The sequence below is a fragment of the Tupaia chinensis genome, unplaced genomic scaffold, assembly GCF_000334495.1.
Source record: "Tupaia chinensis unplaced genomic scaffold, TupChi_1.0 Scaffold000320_1, whole genome shotgun sequence".
NCBI lineage: Eukaryota > Metazoa > Chordata > Mammalia > Scandentia > Tupaiidae > Tupaia > Tupaia belangeri.
Genome location: NW_006159813.1, coordinates 1,811,652 through 1,830,115, shown reverse-complemented (window position 1 = coordinate 1,830,115; position 18,464 = coordinate 1,811,652). Strand labels below are relative to the sequence as shown.

Below are 18,464 nucleotides of genomic sequence, written 5' to 3'. Positions count from 1 at the left end.
AAACTTCATTTTCATTTGATTTGTGTAAATCTGTGATTTGACTGAGATTACAAGTACATGGTTTCAGAAATTGTCTTTAGAGATTATTGCCACTGTGCATATGTAATTAAGTGTACCCGTTATTGTCTATTATAAAAAAGCTGTAAAACAAAACAAAACAGAAAACCTGGGCTTCCCACGTGACCTCAGCCTCTCAAAGAGCAGCCTTAGCCAGTATATATTACCATGGCTGGGACACATGGTTTTTTTCAGCCAGGCTTTATGTCATTTTTTTTCTTAATGATTTATTTTGAATTTTATGTATTCATTTATTTATTTTAATTTGACCAAAGAGAAACAGAGAGAGGGAGAGAAAGTGAGAAAACAAGCCACCAGACCTGGGACTTGAACCATGGTTGGCCATGTGGGACTTTCCAGCGCCTTAACCACCACACCACCAGCTGGTCCCTTATGCCATTTTTATTTTCTTTTGACAAAGCTTGAACATAAAGAGTTGAAAGGATAGTATTGTGAAAATTCATACCTTTCACCTAGATTTACCAATTATTATGATTTTTATGTGTTTTTTTCTGTGTCTCTTTTTCCCCTTCCTTCCTTCCTTTCTTTCTCCCTTTCTTTTTCTGATTTTCAAGCCACCGTGTCTAAGACTTGAACAGCTCTTGGCCACATAGGATCCCAGTGCCTTAACTACCATGCCACCTGCTGGCCATTTTTTTTCTTCCTATTTTGAAAATAAGTCAAAGACATGAATGATATACTTCACTACTGCTTGGAACATAGTGCCAAAGAAAGTAGTACTCTCCTATAAAACCAATTATCATATCCAAGAAATTATCATATCCAAGAAATTCCATGGCTATAATAACACCTGGTACAGTAGAATACATACTTCTATTTCATCTGTCCCAGTGTCCTTTATTGTTTTCAATTCTGAGTCCAGCGAGATCAGTCACTGCATTTAGTCATTGATTTTTTTTTTCTAATAATTATTTATTTAATTTTATTTATTCATTCATTCATTTTAATTTGACCAGAGAGAGATACACAGAGAGGGAAAGTGAGAAAGCAAGCCACCAGGTCCGGTACTTGAACTGCTGTCAGCCATGTGGGAGTGTCCAGCTCCTTAACCACCATGCCACCTGCTGGTCCCTAGTCATTGATTTTTAACAGGTTCTCTAGTTGTTCTCATTTTTCCTGTCACATGGATATTTTTGAAGTTTCCAGGCCATATTTTTTTTAAAGAATAATTTTATTCATCATTACTATTTTTTTTGTTTGATTTTAATTTGACTAGAGGGAAACAGAGAGGGGGAAAGTGAGAAAGCAAGCTATCAGGTCTGGGAATTGAACCGTGGTTAGCCATGTGGGAGACCAGCACCCTAACTATCATGCCACCTCTGAGCCCTAGGCCAGCTTTTTTTTTTTTTTTTTTTTTTTTTTTGATATAGGGTACGTGCATGTGTGCGCTTGCCAGAGATAGTCAGAAAGCAAGAAATCACCTCCCAAGGAGGATGGCCATGCCACAGTTCCTTCTCTATCCTTCTCTTGGGATTTGGGGCACACGTGCCTGGCATGAGTCTAAAGTCTCTCGAACTATCGTCGGCCTTGTGAATGTCCAGTGCCTTAACCACTGCGCCACCTGCTGGCCCCAACAGGTCGGTTGTTTTATAGACTAGCCTAACAGTTTGGACTTGTTTGATTTTCTTCATGATGGATTCAGGTTAAACATTTAAAGTTTGGTAAAAGTAAAACCCAGGCGATACGTATTTGCTACTTTTTTTAAAAAAAAAGAATTATTTAATTTTATTTATTACTGTGTTTTTAAAATAATTATTATCATTATTTTTCAGTTTTTACCAGAGAGAGAGTGGGAGAGAGCAAGCTGCCAGCTCCAGGACTCAAACTGTGGTTGGCCATGTGGAAACCCAGTGCCTTTAACCACCATGCCACCTGCTGGTCCTATTATTATTATTATTATTATTATTATTTAATTTGACCAGAGAGAGAGGCGGGGGTGTGTGTAAAGCCACCAGGTCCAGGACTTGAATCACAATCGGCCATGTGGGAGTCCAGCGTGTTCGACACGCCACCTGCCGGCCCCTATTTCAGTTACCTTTTAAGAGTAGGATGATTCGGGTCCAATATTATGTGGACCCAAACCGGTACATGATGAAGAAAGTTAAGTTGGCATATTTGGCAGATGGGACTCCTAATTATATAAAGCTGGCCTTGGCCAAGTGATGAAAAAAAATCATTAGGACAGGAGGATCGTTCTGATTTTACTGTATTTGCATGTATTTTACTGATCTATGGCTAGATCTAAAAGTTAATGTTTAAGGAGCTATTGGAAAAGCAAAGACTGAAAGGTAATGAGAGTTGTTAAGTAGTTTCAGGGTAAAGTTTAAGTAGCTTTTGTGGACCTAAGTAACTGAAGTTTAATACACACACACACACACACGATTTTTTTTTTTTTTGGAGAGGTTTTATGCTATAGGGCGCGTGAGCTCGCCAGACAAACAGAGAGCCAGAAAGCAAGAAATCACCCCCCAGGGGGATGGCCACGCCGCAGTCCCTTCTCCTCTGTTCTCCTCTCAGGATCTTGGGCACGCACGCACCCGGCGTGAGTTTTAAGCCACCAGGTCCGGGATGCGAACCGCAGTCGACTACATGGGAGTCCAGCGACATAGCCATTACGCTAACTGCTGGTCCCCACACATGATTTTTTTAAATTGGAAGGCAGTTAAACACAGTTTATTCCAGTAGGTTGATTAGAAGGTCCCAAGGAGGGCAGGAAAATAGTCAAGATTCTCAGCGTGAGAGTCTTAAGACCTTCTGTGTCTTTTTTGCAATGTTATGCAACTTATGGTTTACTGCCGTGTGGGTTTACTCCCCTTTCCATTGCTCAGGTTATAGAGGATGTGACCGAAACTGTTAACAAGTACCTGGAGGTTTTTTAAAGGTGATAGTTGCTCCTGTGCCCCCTAACCAGTTAGTGTCAAGATAGAAGTCTAGAAAAGAAGTTGGACCAGTTACTTAAATTCTTTTCTTCTCTTTTCTCACTTTGGCAGATGCTGAGGGTTGGAAAAGCAAAAGCAGATGCGTGGCCCAAAACTACTCCAAAGAAAGGTGAGGATGGCCTTCTGGGAAAGGGGGAGTTTAGACTCTCAGTAAAAGGCTCTAGAGTTGTTTCCAGAATTGTAACACCGATATTTTTTAGATGAGAACAACTTAGTTCCTCCTGCCCCTGTGGACAGTGATGGGGAGAGTGATAACTCAGACCGTGTTCCTGTGCCCAGTTTCCAAAATTCCTTCAGCCAAGCTATTGAAGCAGCCTTCATGAAACTGGACACACCAGCCACTTCAGATCCCCTCTCTGGTAAGTAAGGGCAGAGAGCTGGAGTGTGCAGCACAGGGTCACCAGGCGTACACATGCACAGCCATTCTCACATTGATCCAGTGGCTGACATCACTATTTGGTCAGGCCCTTTTCCCTCTGAGGTTTGAGGCCTTGGCCTTCAGCATGTCCTAGCATCAGCTAATGTCCTACTTGGTACTCAGATAGGACCTTTTTGCCACCCCAGATTAATTGTTGAGACTCAGAGGTGAAAAGGAATTTTTCCTGGGACCAGCAGTTAGTGTAATGGCTATGTCGCTGGACTCTCAGACGTAGTCAACTGTGGTTCGCGTCCCGGACCCGGTGGCTTAAAACTCATGCCGGGCACATGTGCGTACATGCCCAAGATCCCAGGAGAAGAGAGGAGAAGGGCTTACGGTGTGGCCATCCCCCCTGGGGGATGATTTCTCGCTTTCTGTCTCTGTTTGTCTCTGTCTGTCTGGCGAGCACATGCCCCCTATAGCAAAAACCTCCCCCCCCCCAAAAAAAAAGGAATTTTTCCTTTTTTCTCTTCTAAGACACAGTGAAGAGATCTTGTCTACACTTCTGAATCCAGAGTTAGTAAAAGAGAGGGTGGCTAATAAATGGAAAAGTCAGGCTTAGTCCACCTGCACTACGTGGTGTCCTTGATTAGCCAAGACTAACACATTTATGGTGTGCTTTCTGTGTACCTAGCATTGTGCTAGTTTTCCCACAGCCATATTAATGGGCACAACTCTCCGTTACAGGTGAGGTAAAGTGTCTCATGCCAAGACAAACACACAGTGTCTGCTAGGACTAGTGTTTGAATCGAGGCAGTCTCATTCCAGAGCCTATACTCTTAGCTCTCTCTGTCTCTCAGTAATGAAAACTGGCCAGGCAACAAGGGGATGGCCTTCTAAGCAAGTTCTTTTTCTGTTTCCCTTTAGAAGATAAAGGAGGAAAGAAAAGGAAGAAACAGAAACAGAAGCTGCTGTTCAGCACCTCAGTCGTCCACACCAAGTGACACTACTGGCCCAGGCTACTTTCTCCATCTGTTTTTCTTTTTTCTGTGCTTTTGTTTTGCTGCTGTAATTTTTAAGTATTTGAGTTTGAACACATTAGCTCTGGGGGTGGGTTGGGGTGGGGGTTTCCACAACGTGAGGGGGAACCAAGAAAATTTTAAATACAGTGTATTTTCCAGCTTCCCGTCTTTACACCAAAATAAAGTATTCACACTCACAAGAGATCTCTTCCTGCCAAGATTTTGAGTTTGTTGCCAGGTTAGTCTTTTTGACCCTTGTGTCATTAATTTTTTTTTTAACCTAAATAAGTTTGAGTCCCTTTTATGGTCCGAGTCTGGGGTTTCTTGGTATCAGTACATCTACCAGTTTGGCTTTGAAAAGTAGTGGAATTTTTCCCCTTTCCTGTTCAGTTCTCTTGTTAAAGAGAGGGATGGGCATGAAATGGATTTAGGACAGCTGGCTCATTGTTGTTCATCTGACAGGGCCAAGCTGTAGGTGCCAGACGTGGCTTGCCAGTGGGACCAGGTAGGTTGTGCTTGGTGCTTGCATATGTGAGCAGGGCTTTGCCTCTTGGATATAGTTTTGTTTGGTAAGGAAAGCTGCAGCTGTCACTTAGGAAGCCCTGGGACTGTCATCCTCAGATAAGCTTGTTTTAAGTGATAAGCTGAGTTTCAGCAACAGAGGCATCTGGCACACCTGCAGGAGACAGGGCAGTTTGCTTCAAAGCAGTAGAATTACCCAGTGTCTCCTAGAGCAGTTTTCTTCTGCCTTGGTTTGAGCTGAATTTGAGTAATGTACATTTTTTGCCGCATAATAAAGTGACCTCTAGGTGTAATAGAATATGAAGGAAATAGTTGCAATAAATCACCTGCACAAGCAATATGAGCTTTTTGGTTTTCTTAAATTTATCACAGGTCAGCTATGACACTTTCCTTTTATTCATCATAGATCATGTTCACACATGAGAGAGAGAGACTTTCCAGAGTCTGATCACACCATATGCCCTCACTCCATTCCTCCAGCCCATCAGATCCTAGGCATTCATGGGCATTCCTTTTTTTCATTCCTGGCATCTTTCAGGCTGACCAGGCCTGCAGTTTGAATCATGGAGTTCAATTTCCTTTGAGCGGTGTTTTACAATTGTACCCTGGCCTCAGAAACTTCCTAAATGCTCTAAGCTCAAAGTAACAGCTACGAGCAGTTCTGCTATCAGGGACCAGTACCTTTTCTGGTGTTAGCCCTAAAGGGTTCTTGAGCTGGGCCAAGCATTGTATGTATGTATGTATGTTGCCTCAGGGCACACACGCTTTGGATGGGGAGGGAAGTCAAGTAAACACCCCACACACACACACACACACACACAGGCTGTCTCTTCTCCATTTCTGCATCTTGTTGGGATTTGGGGCATGCATGCCCAGCATTGTCTTTCCAGTCACCAGTTCAGGGACTCAAACCATGTAGTCAGCCTTGTGGGATCCAGTTGCTTTAACCACCAGGCCACAGGCTGGCCCAAGCTAGGCTTACCTTTTATTATGGAAAAACAGATTCTAGAAATACCAGGAAGTCTGACCACAAGTTTCTTGACCTTTCAAATTCTTCTGAATGTAAGTAGTTTTATCTGTGCCCTGTATAGAGTAATAGGGAAGAGTAGAACTACAGAAAACTACAAACTGTCAGCTGCCACATGACTGAGATCCGGTGAGGACAAACCTACCCCGGCCCCCCAGAAAAGTGTAAAAGCTACATCTTTTAGGCAAGTCACCAATCTGGTATTTGTATAAAGCCCTGTGGAACAGTATTGACTTACTACAGACTTGAGCCTGGTTGCTGTGTCTCACTAATATTTTCATTCCAAATGACTCGGTTTACTCAGGGCTCATCCTGGGGGCTGGGAGTATAAAGCCTCAAGAGGAAGGGTAAGATTCAAAATTAACCTAATACCACATAGGGAGTTTGTCTTTCTGATAGAGGGAAGAGACATGGCCACACATGAACTTATTAAGCCATTTTGTAAAGTAAGTATGCTAAATGCCATAAACGCCAAATACATTAAGCTTCCTCAGTCAAACAATTAAGATACAAAGATACCTAGAACCATAGAACGTTCACACCCTGCAGAAGTACTACATCAGGTAAAGGTACTCAGTTTGTTTTAAGTGAGTCAGTCCAATTTACGCAGCAACTTCTCCATCGGGGTTGGAGGACTGTAGATGCTGCTGCCTCCCAGAACATCCTGTTTCAATGTGCGGGCCGAGGCTTGGACACTGGGTAGCCTGCTGTGTGGTAAGCAGTTCACTCCATCACTTCAGCAGCCTCCTCACCTCCATCTGAAAGCTCTTCCTCAACTGACGACTCCTCTAGTAAACAGCTCCTTGTGACAGACTTCTGGATAGCTTCCCGCTCTCCTAGAGAAAGGCAGGCAGAGCGGGGAAAGGTGTTTTTAGGAGTGATCTCTTACTCAGCAGATCAGTCATTGCTCAGTGGGTACTGACAGTGTTCTCACCTTCATCGGTGCAGTTCTGCAGCAAGATCAACAGCTGTCTCCTGTTGTACTGAATCAGGAACTTCTGACATGTTCTAATTGTACCTGCCACATAAGAGTTTGGTGATTAATGACTTGTGGAAGGTCTGTGCCTTTGACTTTCAGAGCTAGGGGAGAGTATCTTATTCTCAACAGGACAGCAGGAAGACCCACTCATGTCAAGATCGAATTATGAGGGCTGCCTGTAGCATAACACCATCCAGTTCAAGTCTTGCCCTACTGGCTTGAAAAACATGCCAGGTGTGTGTGTGCACATGCTCATAATCCTGATCCGTATGAGGAAATGGAAGAAAAAAAAGATCACATCCCTTTGGGGGGTACTCTGTCTCATTCTGGCAAACACACCCTCGGGCAATAAAAAGACTGAACCTTTCAGCTACTGAAAACCAACAGCCATGCCACATGCCACTCCTACCTCCCACATGTAACGTGTTGAAGAAACAAGGGTAGCGATGTCCTTTGTTCTCCAAGCCTGATAGAATTCCTTTCTGCATCGAAGTAGCACTATGCCAGTATAGGCATTGAGGTATCGAACTGTAGCAGAGCGGACCACAAGAGCTGATAGAATTCCTTTCTGCATCGAAGTAGCACTATGCCAGTATAGGCATTGAGGTATCGAACTGTAGCAGGAAACAAAAATCATTCTGGAGTACTTTAGGTTCACAGGAGCACGTTAAAAACCTTAAGAAAATAGAGAGCCAGGGACTTGTCCTAGGCAGGGGGCACTTTGAATCCATCAGTAAATAAAATCAAAAGGTTCTTAAAGGGGAAAACAAAACAATACTAAGATAGACCTTCATTTATGGAAGGGGGATAGCAACATAGGGCCTTGCACACCACTCAGAGCTGGTGAATGAATCTGGAATTTAAAATGCTCTTCTGAGGCCAGCAGGTGGTGTGATGTTAAAGTGCTGGATTCCCATATGGTAGACCATGGTTCAAGTCCTGGACCTGGGCTGAAACTCAGGCCAGCTGCGTACGTGTGCATGCCCAAAATCCCGAGAAGAGAAGGAATTATGGTGTGGTTACTCACCAGTGAACGCACATGGACAAAGCCAAAACCTAAAAAAAGAAAGTGCTCTAATTCACTGACTGGTTAAATCAGTGGATGGAAACAGGTCTGTCTTCACTGGGCCAAAAATCTTTTCCTTGGGGCCAGCAGGTGGCATGGAGGCTAAGGTATTGGGAGTCTCACACAGCTGTCTGGTTTGAGTCACGGACTGGCAGCTTGGGTCAAAAAACAAACCCTGAGTATGTTTATGTGTGTCCAGAATCCCAAGGGGAATGTAGCATGGCCATGCTCCCAGGAGATGATTTCTCACTTTTCCTCTCTGTCTGTTGAGTGCACATGTCCTATGTGAAACAAGTCTATTAAAACAAAACAAAACAAAACACCCTTGCCTGAAAAACAGTTTGTTTTATACAACTGGGCTTTGCATGTTCTTGTGACAGCCAGCTGGGTCACCTGAGGTAGGAGTTATTTAATTTTCTGCAATAAATTTGGAGCTTATAGTAAAAATGAGAATTCAGTGTGGCAGTCAGGAGCAAGAAGGGCCCTGGCTCATTTTGTACAAACACGATCATGTGTCCTACACTTTACCAACTCTGTTAAGAGCTTTGGAGGAGTAATTTTGAGTATGTATTTTTAACGTGTGATATCAATGTAATCGGCCGAATAACTAGAAACTACACGGCTTACCTCCATTAAGTTTGTTTGTTTGTTTGTTTGTTTTGGGGGTGGGGGTTGCTATAGGGCGCGTGCACTCGCCAGAAAGAGACAGAGACAGAGAGAGAGAAAGCGAGAAATCATGGCCACACCGCAATCCCTTCTCCATTCACCAGCGGATCTTGGGCACGTGCCCGGCGTCGAGTTTAAACTCAACCGCGGTCGACTACATGGGAGTCCAGCGACATAGCTACTACACTAACTTCTGGTCCCTACCTCCATTAAGTTTTCTATCCCATTAAATGCAACCGTAACCTCCAGTATATACAGATGTGAGGTACAGAGGATTCTTGCCCGAAGTCTGTAACTCTCCGCCTAATTTCGTACTCGTCTGGACCTCCTGCTTGGAGTCCCAAAGACACCTAGAGACGGATACCGTACAAAGGACGGTGAACAGGCTTGACAGTCCAGGGATTGCTCGCTCCCCTTATTTCTCCCTCCTCCAGCGCCTGCCCCCTCCAAAGCCCGCAGTCCGCCCAGGTTCCCCAGGTGCCCTCGCACCCGCGAGGCCGATGGAGCAGGCTGCTGCGCCGAAAGTCCCGTGCACCCGGGTGATCGTGTCCCGTACGAGGACGCACAGCACTCGGTCCTCGAGACTCAGGCGACAGCGAGGGTCGTCAGACACCAGTTCGCAGAGCAGGTACCTGTAGCAGGCGAGAGTTAGGCGGGGTTGAGGAGAGTCGGCAGGGCAGTGCGGGGATCAGAAACGTGAAAAACTCACCTGTGCTTGAACCGCACCATGGCCGCTTCCGCGCGGGCCGAGAGTGCAAGCCGGAAGTCGGTCCCTGCAGCGGCCAATGGAAAGTTTGCTTCCTCAACCTGGCAGGCTAGTGGGAGGAGCTAGGGAGCAGAGAGGCCGAGCTCTGTGTCAGTCTCCCTCAGGCCCCGCCCCCTGAGCGACAAGCGCGCATGCGTCCTGCTGAGACCCGGTCTGACATCAGTAGGTTGGGGCTGGACTCTGAGACTTAGGGGCGTGAACCGCTGTGATGGGTGGTTCTGGTCCACACCTGAGTTTCCAGTATGGTGTGGGATGTCGGCGCTGCATTTGGGGTCCTGGGGACCTTGCCGTACGGTTAGGTATGCAGTTATATCCGCTCCCCAAGCTGGACGGTGGAATTTTTGAGGGCGAGACCCTGCACTGGCATCCCAAGTATTGACCGGAAGTCGGACGCTTACTTTCAGGTTAGAACTCCGTTTAATTCTTCCGTACAGCTAAAAATGCTATTATTGTTTTGGGCCGTTCATAATCTTACGGAGACGGGTGTGTTGTCTCGTTTTTTGTTTGCCAAAAAAAAAAAAAAATCCGTAGTCGTTGTATTTTTTCTATCTTTCCTTCCTTGCTTTTTCCACTTTTGTCAACTAAGTGCATATAATATGCTAAATTCTTAGTTAAAATGTTAACAATGTTGACAGCATTTTCACCAAGAGTAGGAATCTAATCTTTTTTTTTTTTTTTAAGAATTTGACTTTATTTAGTATTATTATTTTTTAATTTGTTATAGGACATATGTGCATACCAGAGAGAGACAGAAAAAGAGACAGAGACAGCAACTGAGAAAGAAAGAGAGACAGAAAAAGAGGAAGAGACAGCAACTGAGAAAGAAAGCCACCAGGTCTGAGACTCGAACTGCCATCAGCCATGTGTGAGTTCAGTGTCTTAACCACCACACCACCTGCTGGCCCCTATGTGTGTGTGTGTGTGTTTTTAAGAATTATTTTATTTAACTTTATTTATTTACTTATTTTTTAAAAAAATTTGACAGAGAGGGACAGAGCATGAGAGATAGAGAGGGAAAGTGGGAAAGCAAAATACCATGTCCAGGACTCGAACCACAGTCAGCCATGTGGGAGTCCAGCACCCTCAACCACCATGCCACCTGCAAGCCCCTGGTCCCTATGATATTAAAAAGCCATTTTACGGGACTAGCAGGTGGCATGGTAGTTAGGGCACTGGACAGTCCCACATGGCCAATCATGGTTCGAGTCCCAGACCTGGTAGCTTGCTTTCTCACTTTTCCTTCCTCCCCCCTCTGTGTTTCGCTCTGGTCAAAATAAAAAAAAAAAAAAAAAAAAAATTTAAAAAAAAAAAGTTATACATGGGGCTGCCATCCTCGGAGCCTTCGGGACCCTCTGCCCCATAGGCACCGCCCAGCTCCCACTCAAACAGACAGAGAGATAGAAAGCAAGAAATCACCCCCTCAGGGGGGATGGCCACTCCGTAATCCCTTCTCCTCTCGGGATCTTGGACACGCACACACACGCACCGGGCATGAGTTTAAGCCACCGGGCCCAGGACATGAACCGCGGTCGACTACATGGGAGTCCAGCGACATAGCCATTACGCTAACTGCTAGTCCCAATAAATAATTCTTTAAAAAAAAAAAGCCACTTTGGGGGCCGGCAGATGGAGTGATGTTTGAGGGTGCTGGATTCCCACACGGTCGACCATGCAGCTTGCTTTCTTACTTTCTCTCTCTCTGTCTCTCATTCCGTCCCTCTCTGGTCCAATTAAATAAATAAATAAATAAAGTTAAAATAATTCTTTTTTTTAAGAAAAAAACAAAACAAAATACTTTATGGGACCAGCAGGTGGTGTAATGGTTACACCATTGGACTTGCATGTTGATCACAGTTTGAGTCCCTAACCCAGCAGCTGTGTGTGTGTGTGTGTGTGTGTGTGTGTATGCATGTGCATGTCCACAATCCCGAGAAGCAAATGGAGGAGAAGGGATTGCAGTGTGGCCATCCCCCTGGGGAATGATTTCTTGCTTTCTGTCTCTCTGTCTTTCCTGCAAGCACATACGCCATATAGCAAAAATCTCTCCAAAAGAAAAGAAAAAAAAATACTGTTTGCTCATCCGTAAGAAGCAATTCCTCATGCTTTACAGTTTTATTATGAGATTACAGCAGTTCAGTCACATGTTCAGGCTCCACTTCTAGTTCTCTTGTTATTTCCACCACGTATGCAATTTGTTCCTTCACTGAAGTCTTGAATCCCTCCACACCCTCTATGAGGGTTGGAATTAGCTTCTTCCAGACTCTTGTGTTACTAGTTTGACCTCTCTTGAATTACGAATGTTTATTATAAGAATTATCTTATTTAACTTTATTTATTTATTTTAATTTAACCAGAGAGGGAAAGTGATAAAGCAGGCCACCAGGTCTGGGAGTCGAACCAGGGTCAGCCATGTGGGAGTCCAGCGCCCTTAACCAGCACACCACCTAATCATGAATGTTTTTAAAGGTGTCTAGAATGGCGTATACTCTTTAGAGGAATCACTATCTCTGTCAGTTATAGTCTAAAATGTGCATTTCATTTTTTTAAAGAATTACTTATTTAATTTTATTTATTATGATTGTGTTTTATTTTACCAGAGCAAGAGAGAGAGGGGTGGTGGAAAAGTGAGAAAGCAAGCCATTAGGTCCAGGTTGCAAACCATGGTTGGCTATGTGGGACTCCAGTGCCTTAACCAGCAAGCCACCTGCTGGCCCCTGTGTTTCATTTTTTTAAATATTCTTTTTTTTTTTTCCTTTAAAATTTGCCTGAGGGTGCATGCACTCACAGGAGGGAGACAGAAAGAAATAGAAAGTGAAAAAGCACTCTCCATAGGGTCTGGTCACACCACAATACTTTCTTCTCCATCTCTCCCTCCTTTCAAGATTTTGGGCACACATGCGTATGTATCTGGTATGTTTTTCAAGCCACCAGGTCCACCCTCAACTATGTGGGATCTAGCTACCTTTACTACCCATGCCACAGGCATTTTTTTCTTTTTTTTTTTGGAGAGGTTTTTGCTATAGGGCGTGTGCGCTCGCCAGACAGCAGAGAGAGACAGCGAGACAGAGAGACAGAAAGCGAGAAATCACCTCCCAGGGGCCACGCCTCACTGCCTTCTCCTCCATTCTCCTCTCAGGATCTTGGGCACGCACGCACACGCACCGGGCATGAGTTTAAGCCACCGGGCCCAGGACATGAACCGCGGTCAACCACAAGGGAGTCCAGCGACATAGCCATTACGCTAACTGCTGGTCCCCACCGCAGGCATTTTTTAAGTGTAATTTTTTTTTGTAGTCAATGTACAATTTATATCATTTTATTCAATACAACAATCTCTGTGGGTTTTTTTATGTTTATTAATTTCATGAGTGAGAATGACAGACAGAGATACAGCACCTCTGGCAGTCTTGATGCGATGACCCATCCTTACACTTCAGCCAGCACACATATGCCAGGGTATTCAAGAAGGTCTCTAACCTCCGCTGGGCAACCTTCTCACATGGATCAGCTTTGCAGGGCATCACGTTTCACTCTGTGCTACCATCCAGCCCCCAAAATGTGTTTCTTTTCTCAGCAGTGAGGATTGCTGCACCATGGAGCTCATCCTCAAGTCTTATTATTTTTTAATTTAATTTTATTTTTTTCAGTTATTTATTTTAATTTGATCAGATAGGGAGAGAGAGAGAGAGAGAGAGAAAGCAAGTCACTAGGTCTGGGACTCGAACTGTGGTCAACCATGTGGGAGTCCAGTGCCCTTAACCACCATGCCACCTGCTGGCCCCTATTTTATTTTATTTTTTTTAGAGAGATTTCTGCTATAAGGCATGTGTGCTTGCTGAAGAGACAGAGACAGAGAGACAGAAAATGAGAAATCACCCCGCAGGGGGAATGGCTATGCCACAATCCCTCTTTCTCCACTTTCTTCCCTACCAGGGTCCCAGGCACACATGCACACAGGCCCGGCGTGAGTTCCAAGCTGCTGGGTCTGGGACTTGAACCACAGTTGGACATGTGGGAGTCCAGCAATTCAACCAGTATATCATCTACTGGTACCTCAAGTCTTATTATTTAAGAAATACATTTTGGGGGCCAGCAGGTGGCATGGTGGTTGAGGGTCCGGACTCCCACATGGCTCATTGTGGTTCAAGTCCCGGACCTGGTGGCTTGCTTTCTCACTTTCCCTCTCTGTCTCTCTTTGGTGAGCGCACATGTCCTATAGCAAACTTAAAAAGTAATATAATAAAATATTGGGTCATTGGTTTTGTATAGAAAAACATGTCATGACTTTTCAATGACCCAATACAAATTTTAAATAATTCTAAAAAAAAAAAAAAAAACATTTCAGGGTGCTGGCTTCTGTGTGCAAGTGTCCAAGATCCAATGGGTTGGAGGACTGGAAAAAGTGGATCACAGCATGATCAGACTCTATGGGAGGATGCTTCTCTCTCTCCCCCTTGTGTGTGTGCTCATACTCATGAATAAAAAGGAAAAATAACTCAAAAGTCAGAATTACTCCTTAATCCATGGGCTGCAGATGGTTATAGTTTTAGCAGGCCTGAAAATGGCATGTATCTCCTTGTATATTTCTATCAGAGCTCTTAGATAATCAGGTGATGTGAATAGGCAGTATTATTATTTTTTTCTTAAAGTATTATTTAATTTTATTATCTTAAAATTTGACGACAGAAAGAGAGAAAGAGAGGGAAAGTGAGAAATCACTCCTCAAGGGGAATGGCCACACCTCAATCTCTTCTCCATTCTCCCCTCAGGATTTTGGGCATGCACATGGGCCCAATGTGATTTTCTATTTTTTTTTTTTAGAGGTTTTTGCTATTGGGTGTGTGCGCTTGCCAAGAAGACAGAGACAGAGAGACAGAAAGCAAGAAATCACACCCCAGGGGGGATGGCCATGGTGCAATCCTTTCTCTTCCATTCTCAGGATCTTGGGCACGCACACACGTGCACCTGGTGTGAGTTTAAGCCGCTGCGTCCGGGATGTGCACTGTAGTTGACTATGTGGGAGTCCAGCACATAACTATTACGCCACCTGCTGGTCCCCCAATGTGATTTTTCAAGCCACCAGGTTCAGAACTTGAACCGTGCATTGGCCACGTGGGATCCAGATGGCTGAACCTCCATAGGACCTGCTGGCCCGATAGCCACTATTCTTATTTTTATCACGATAGATTAGTTTTACCTGTTCCATATTTGTAAGATTAATTCTTGTTTGACTACATTTCCTTTTTTAAAAAATAATTATTTTATTATTGTTATTTTTTAATTTGTTACATGGCACATGCATTCACCAGAGAAAGACAGAAAGAAAATGAAAAAGCAAGCTGCCTGGTCCGGGACTTAAACTGTATTCAGCCATATGGGAGAGCCTAAACCACAATGCCACCTGCCAGCTGGCCCCTTCTCTTTTTTTAATTTTTATTTTTAAAAAACTTTAAAATTTTTTTAGTTTGCCCTAGGGCACACATGCTTGCCGGAGAGAGAGAAAGAGGAAAAGTGAGAGATAAGCTCCCATGGGGGATGGCCATGCTGCATCCCTTCTCCATTCTGCTCTTGGGATTTGGGGCATGCACATATACGTGCCTGGCATCTCTTTCAGTCCAGGACTCAGTCCATGAAATTGACCATGTGGGATCCAGCTGCCTCAATCTCCATGCTACCTGTTGGCCCTTGACTACCTTTTCTTGTCACCTGTTCTGCCACAGTATTGTTTTTCAGCTATGCAGTGTTGCATTGTGTGGATGTACCAGGAGTAAATTGAACAGTACGTCCTTGATGGACGTTTAGATTATTTCCAGATTTCCTTGTTTTAGTCCATGTGTTGATGCATGACTAGGTCTTTATGTCCAGCCCTAACTGTAGGATTGGCATGTTAGCTGGCTCTCCTTCTCTGCCACCTTAAAGGAGGGTGCTGAGGAGAACGCATCCACCCTGCTGAGGAACCCAATGTAACTACTGCCCTTCTCACCCAAGAGTTTTTACATTATCCACTAAGTGTCTGCGGTGTCCTCTAGACAGCAGGGGGCGCCAGAGGCCCGCGGTGCGCCGAGACACCAAGCCCCAGCCTCAGAGCGCTCCACCCCTCCTGACACTTCAGAGCTGTCACCTCACTTCATCCCAACGCTGCGCCCGTTATATAGATGCAATTGGGGCTCACGCCAAAATCACGTATCCAGTAAGAAGCAGGATCAGAATTCGAACCCCGAACTCTTTGACCCCAGAGTTCTTGCCCTCGTGTCCTCCTGTGCACGGTTTAACTTGTCCACTTAGTACAATGAAATGGAGAGAAGGCAGCCCTTGGTTCGAATCCTCCCTCCTCCACTGGCCAGCCAGATCCTGTCACGGAGGTTTCTTTATTCATGACTCTAGACTTCAGCGACCTCATCTACGCAGTGGACAATAGTGGTTCCTATTGGTAGGAAAGATGAGGATACGGTATTTACACGGATTGCGTGAGCCGAATGCTGGCACAGTGAGTGTGCATTAAGCGCTGTTTTGAATAAATGATTTACTCCTGCACGGACGGCCCCAGGAGGAAACCCGCTGGTGCAGCCTGCCCTCCGGGTCTCCGACCAGGCTCCAAGAAGCTGCAGACACCGGGCGGTGGCCGGAGCAGCCCGCCTGCTCCCCGCGGTAATCAGGCCACCAGCTCGGGCTCCGCCAGCCACTAATTACAACTCTCTTCATGAAGCCTGTTGCCAACCCCCGGGGCCCCCGCCGCGCGGCGCGGGAGGCCGCGGGGGAATCCGCCCACGGGGGCGTGGAGGGGCGGCGGCCTCCTCCCGGGCCATGAGATCCGCGAGGCGGCAGCTTGTGAGCCGGGCTGTGCAGCCACGATGTGCCCAGAGGCGGGGGCGGTGCTCAGCGGGCATCCTCCCAGCCAAGCCTCAGAAACTCCTGTTCCCTGCCTGTAAAGGGTCGAGGTCAGAGAGGTGAGCTCACAGCCTTGCAGTCACGCCGCCGGACGCTCTATTCCCAGTCTGCCCCACTCTGAGCTCGTGCCCTTAACGGATCCGTGCACGAAACGCCTTGGATCCACTGGGCAGTCGCTGTGATTACTGTTATCATGATTACAGTCCTATTCTTAAAGGGCTTCACAGAAGAATAGAACCTTGATCAGATCAGATGGTCAGATTAATGAGGGTAGGGGTGGAGGAGGCTGAGACTTGGGAAACTTCCTGTGGCTTCCTTCTCTCTTTCCTACTTGAGGGTTCCCACTCTCAATTCGCTCTTTTGAATCAGACACAAATGAATATTAGCTCGGGCGAGGCTTTTCAGACATAAGCACGGATCCATTTCACAGACTGAGAAATCAGTACCACTTTTGTAGGAGGTGGCTCCGGAATACGCACTCTCCTTAGGTGTGTGTGTTGGCGGGTTGGGGTGGAGGGTGAGAGGCCCTTGTTCCCAGGCCCTTCTGGGCTGGGATCCAGAGTAGCTGCCTGCATTGATCATCCTTATCTCCTGGGTTGCGTTTATTAAGCACTTTGTCTTTGACTTCATTTTATCCTCAGAGGCTCAGAGAGGGAGACGACTTGCCCAAGGGCGCACAGTAATTTAGGTTACCCTCTGTCTCATCCCCCATCCCTTTCCTATTGCTCTCTGCTCCCTATTCTGGACCTAGAAGGATGTTTGAAGGAGGACCCAATTGGGGTGCCATCCAAGGTGCCTTTGGCATCCACAGAGTCCTTATCAGAGCATGAGTGCTGCCATCACGGACAATGGCCAAGGGAAATTATGTCTGCTTCAGCATTTTTTTTAATGGTTGCAGTAGGGAGCATGCATTTGCTGGAGATAGAACCTCCCGTGGGGGTGGCCATGCTACAGTCCCTTCTTCTCCGTTCTCTTCTTGGGATTTTGGGAATGCGTGTGTGTGCGCGTGCGCATGCGTGTACACACACACACACACACACACACACACGACATGTTTTTCAAGCTCCCGGGTCTGGGACTCGAATCGTAGAGCCAGCCACGTGGGACTTAGCTGCCTTAAACACCGTACCAGTAGCTGGCCCAGCTTCAGTGTTTTAAGCAGACACTGCTCATTGGGGTCTCCCGCTCCTTTAATCCTATCCATCAATTCCCTGTAAAGCCCTTATGGGGACAGTTTAGGTAAAATTAAACCCTCCATCTGCTTGGTCAGAGACCTGGGGAGCCACTGTATGCTCCAGCTTGCTGGAGCCGCGCAGCCCTCTGGACCTCAGAGACAGAACACTGCTTCTCGCTCCTCCCTCTTCCTCCCTGTCCATGGACCTCATTCCCTGCTCCTGCCTGCTGTGAGCATTCGCTCATCCAAAACTTAATTGAAATTGCAAGGGCCTACTGTTTGACCCAGCAATTTCAACCCCCAGGAATTTATCCCACGGAGATTCTTGCACTCTTGCCAAGCGACAGGTGAACAGAATGTGTCTTGCAGTATTGTTGGTGATAGCAAAAAGCTCCCTGGGTGACTGTCAGAAAGGATTCTGTGTGTGTGTTTTCTTTGTGAGAGAGAGGGAGAAAGAGAGAGAAAGAGGCAGAGTTAGATTTTTCTTTTTTTAAAATTATTTTTATTATTATTTATTTTTTGGGGGGGGGAGGTTTTTGCTATAGGGCATGTGTGTGCTCACCAGAAAGAGAGAGAGACAGAGAGACAGAAAGTGAGAAATCACCCCCCAGAGGGGATGGCCACGCTGCGATCCCTTTTCCTCCATTCTCTCGGGATCTTGGGCACACATGCACATGCGCCCAATGTGAATTTTTTAAAAAATCTTTTTAAAATTTATTTAATTTTATTTATTCACTCATTTATTTTTTTGACCAGAGAGAGACACAGAGGAGGAAAGAGAGGGAAAGTGAGAAAGGAAGCCACCAGGTCTGGGACTCGAACCGTGGTCGGTCATGTGGGAGCATCCAGCACCTTAACCACCACGCCACCTGCTGGTCCCAATGGTTTTGATAAGTGTCTACAGTATGTTACAAAGCCACTGCTTTTTTTTTTTTTTTTTTTTTTTTTTTTTGGGGGGTTTTTTTTATAGGACCAAACG

General features: G+C 45.6%; 3 protein-coding genes across 4 annotated transcripts in view; 2 read left to right on the top strand and 1 right to left on the bottom strand.

Annotated features, from left to right (window-relative positions):
* The window catches only part of LOC102495863 (RING finger protein 10), a 59,280-nt gene extending 54,023 nt beyond the window's left edge, over positions 1–5,257 (top strand). Inside the window, exons 17-19 of the mRNA XM_014588957.1 lie at positions 3,069–3,126; positions 3,218–3,376; positions 4,303–5,257. Of these exons, the coding sequence (XP_014444443.1) occupies positions 3,069–3,126; positions 3,218–3,376; positions 4,303–4,379 (294 nt within the window). The 3' untranslated portion in view covers positions 4,380–5,257. The remainder of the gene's footprint in view (positions 1–3,068; positions 3,127–3,217; positions 3,377–4,302) is intronic.
* A 1,110-nt stretch (positions 5,258–6,367) lies between these two features.
* POP5 (POP5 ribonuclease P/MRP subunit) lies at positions 6,368–9,430 on the bottom strand. The gene is made up of 6 exons (XM_006151523.2): positions 9,367–9,430; positions 9,147–9,289; positions 7,455–7,539; positions 7,335–7,423; positions 6,881–6,964; positions 6,368–6,782 (listed from the first exon to the last, which is right to left on the bottom strand). The coding sequence occupies exons 1-6, from the start codon at positions 9,384–9,386 to the stop codon at positions 6,670–6,672; spliced, it is 534 nt and encodes a 177-aa protein (XP_006151585.1). The 5' UTR covers positions 9,387–9,430; the 3' UTR covers positions 6,368–6,669.
* A 150-nt stretch (positions 9,431–9,580) lies between these two features.
* The window catches only part of CABP1 (calcium binding protein 1), an 88,683-nt gene continuing 79,799 nt past the window's right edge, over positions 9,581–18,464 (top strand). For both annotated transcript variants that reach the window (XM_014588971.2, XM_014588969.2), the window contains exon 1: positions 9,581–9,827. The gene's annotated coding sequence lies outside the window, so the exon portion shown is untranslated. The remainder of the gene's footprint in view (positions 9,828–18,464) is intronic.

Coding starts and splice junctions, on each gene's coding strand:
- POP5 (XM_006151523.2), bottom strand. CDS start 9,386: ATGGTGCGGTTCAAGCACAG. Junction 9,290..9,366: donor ATGGTGCGGTTCAAGCACAG/GTGAGTTTTTCA, acceptor CGCCTGCTACAG/GTACCTGCTCTGCGAACTGG. Junction 6,965..7,334: donor CAACACGTTACATGTGGGAG/GTAGGAGTGGCA, acceptor CTTATGTGGCAG/GTACAATTAGAACATGTCAG.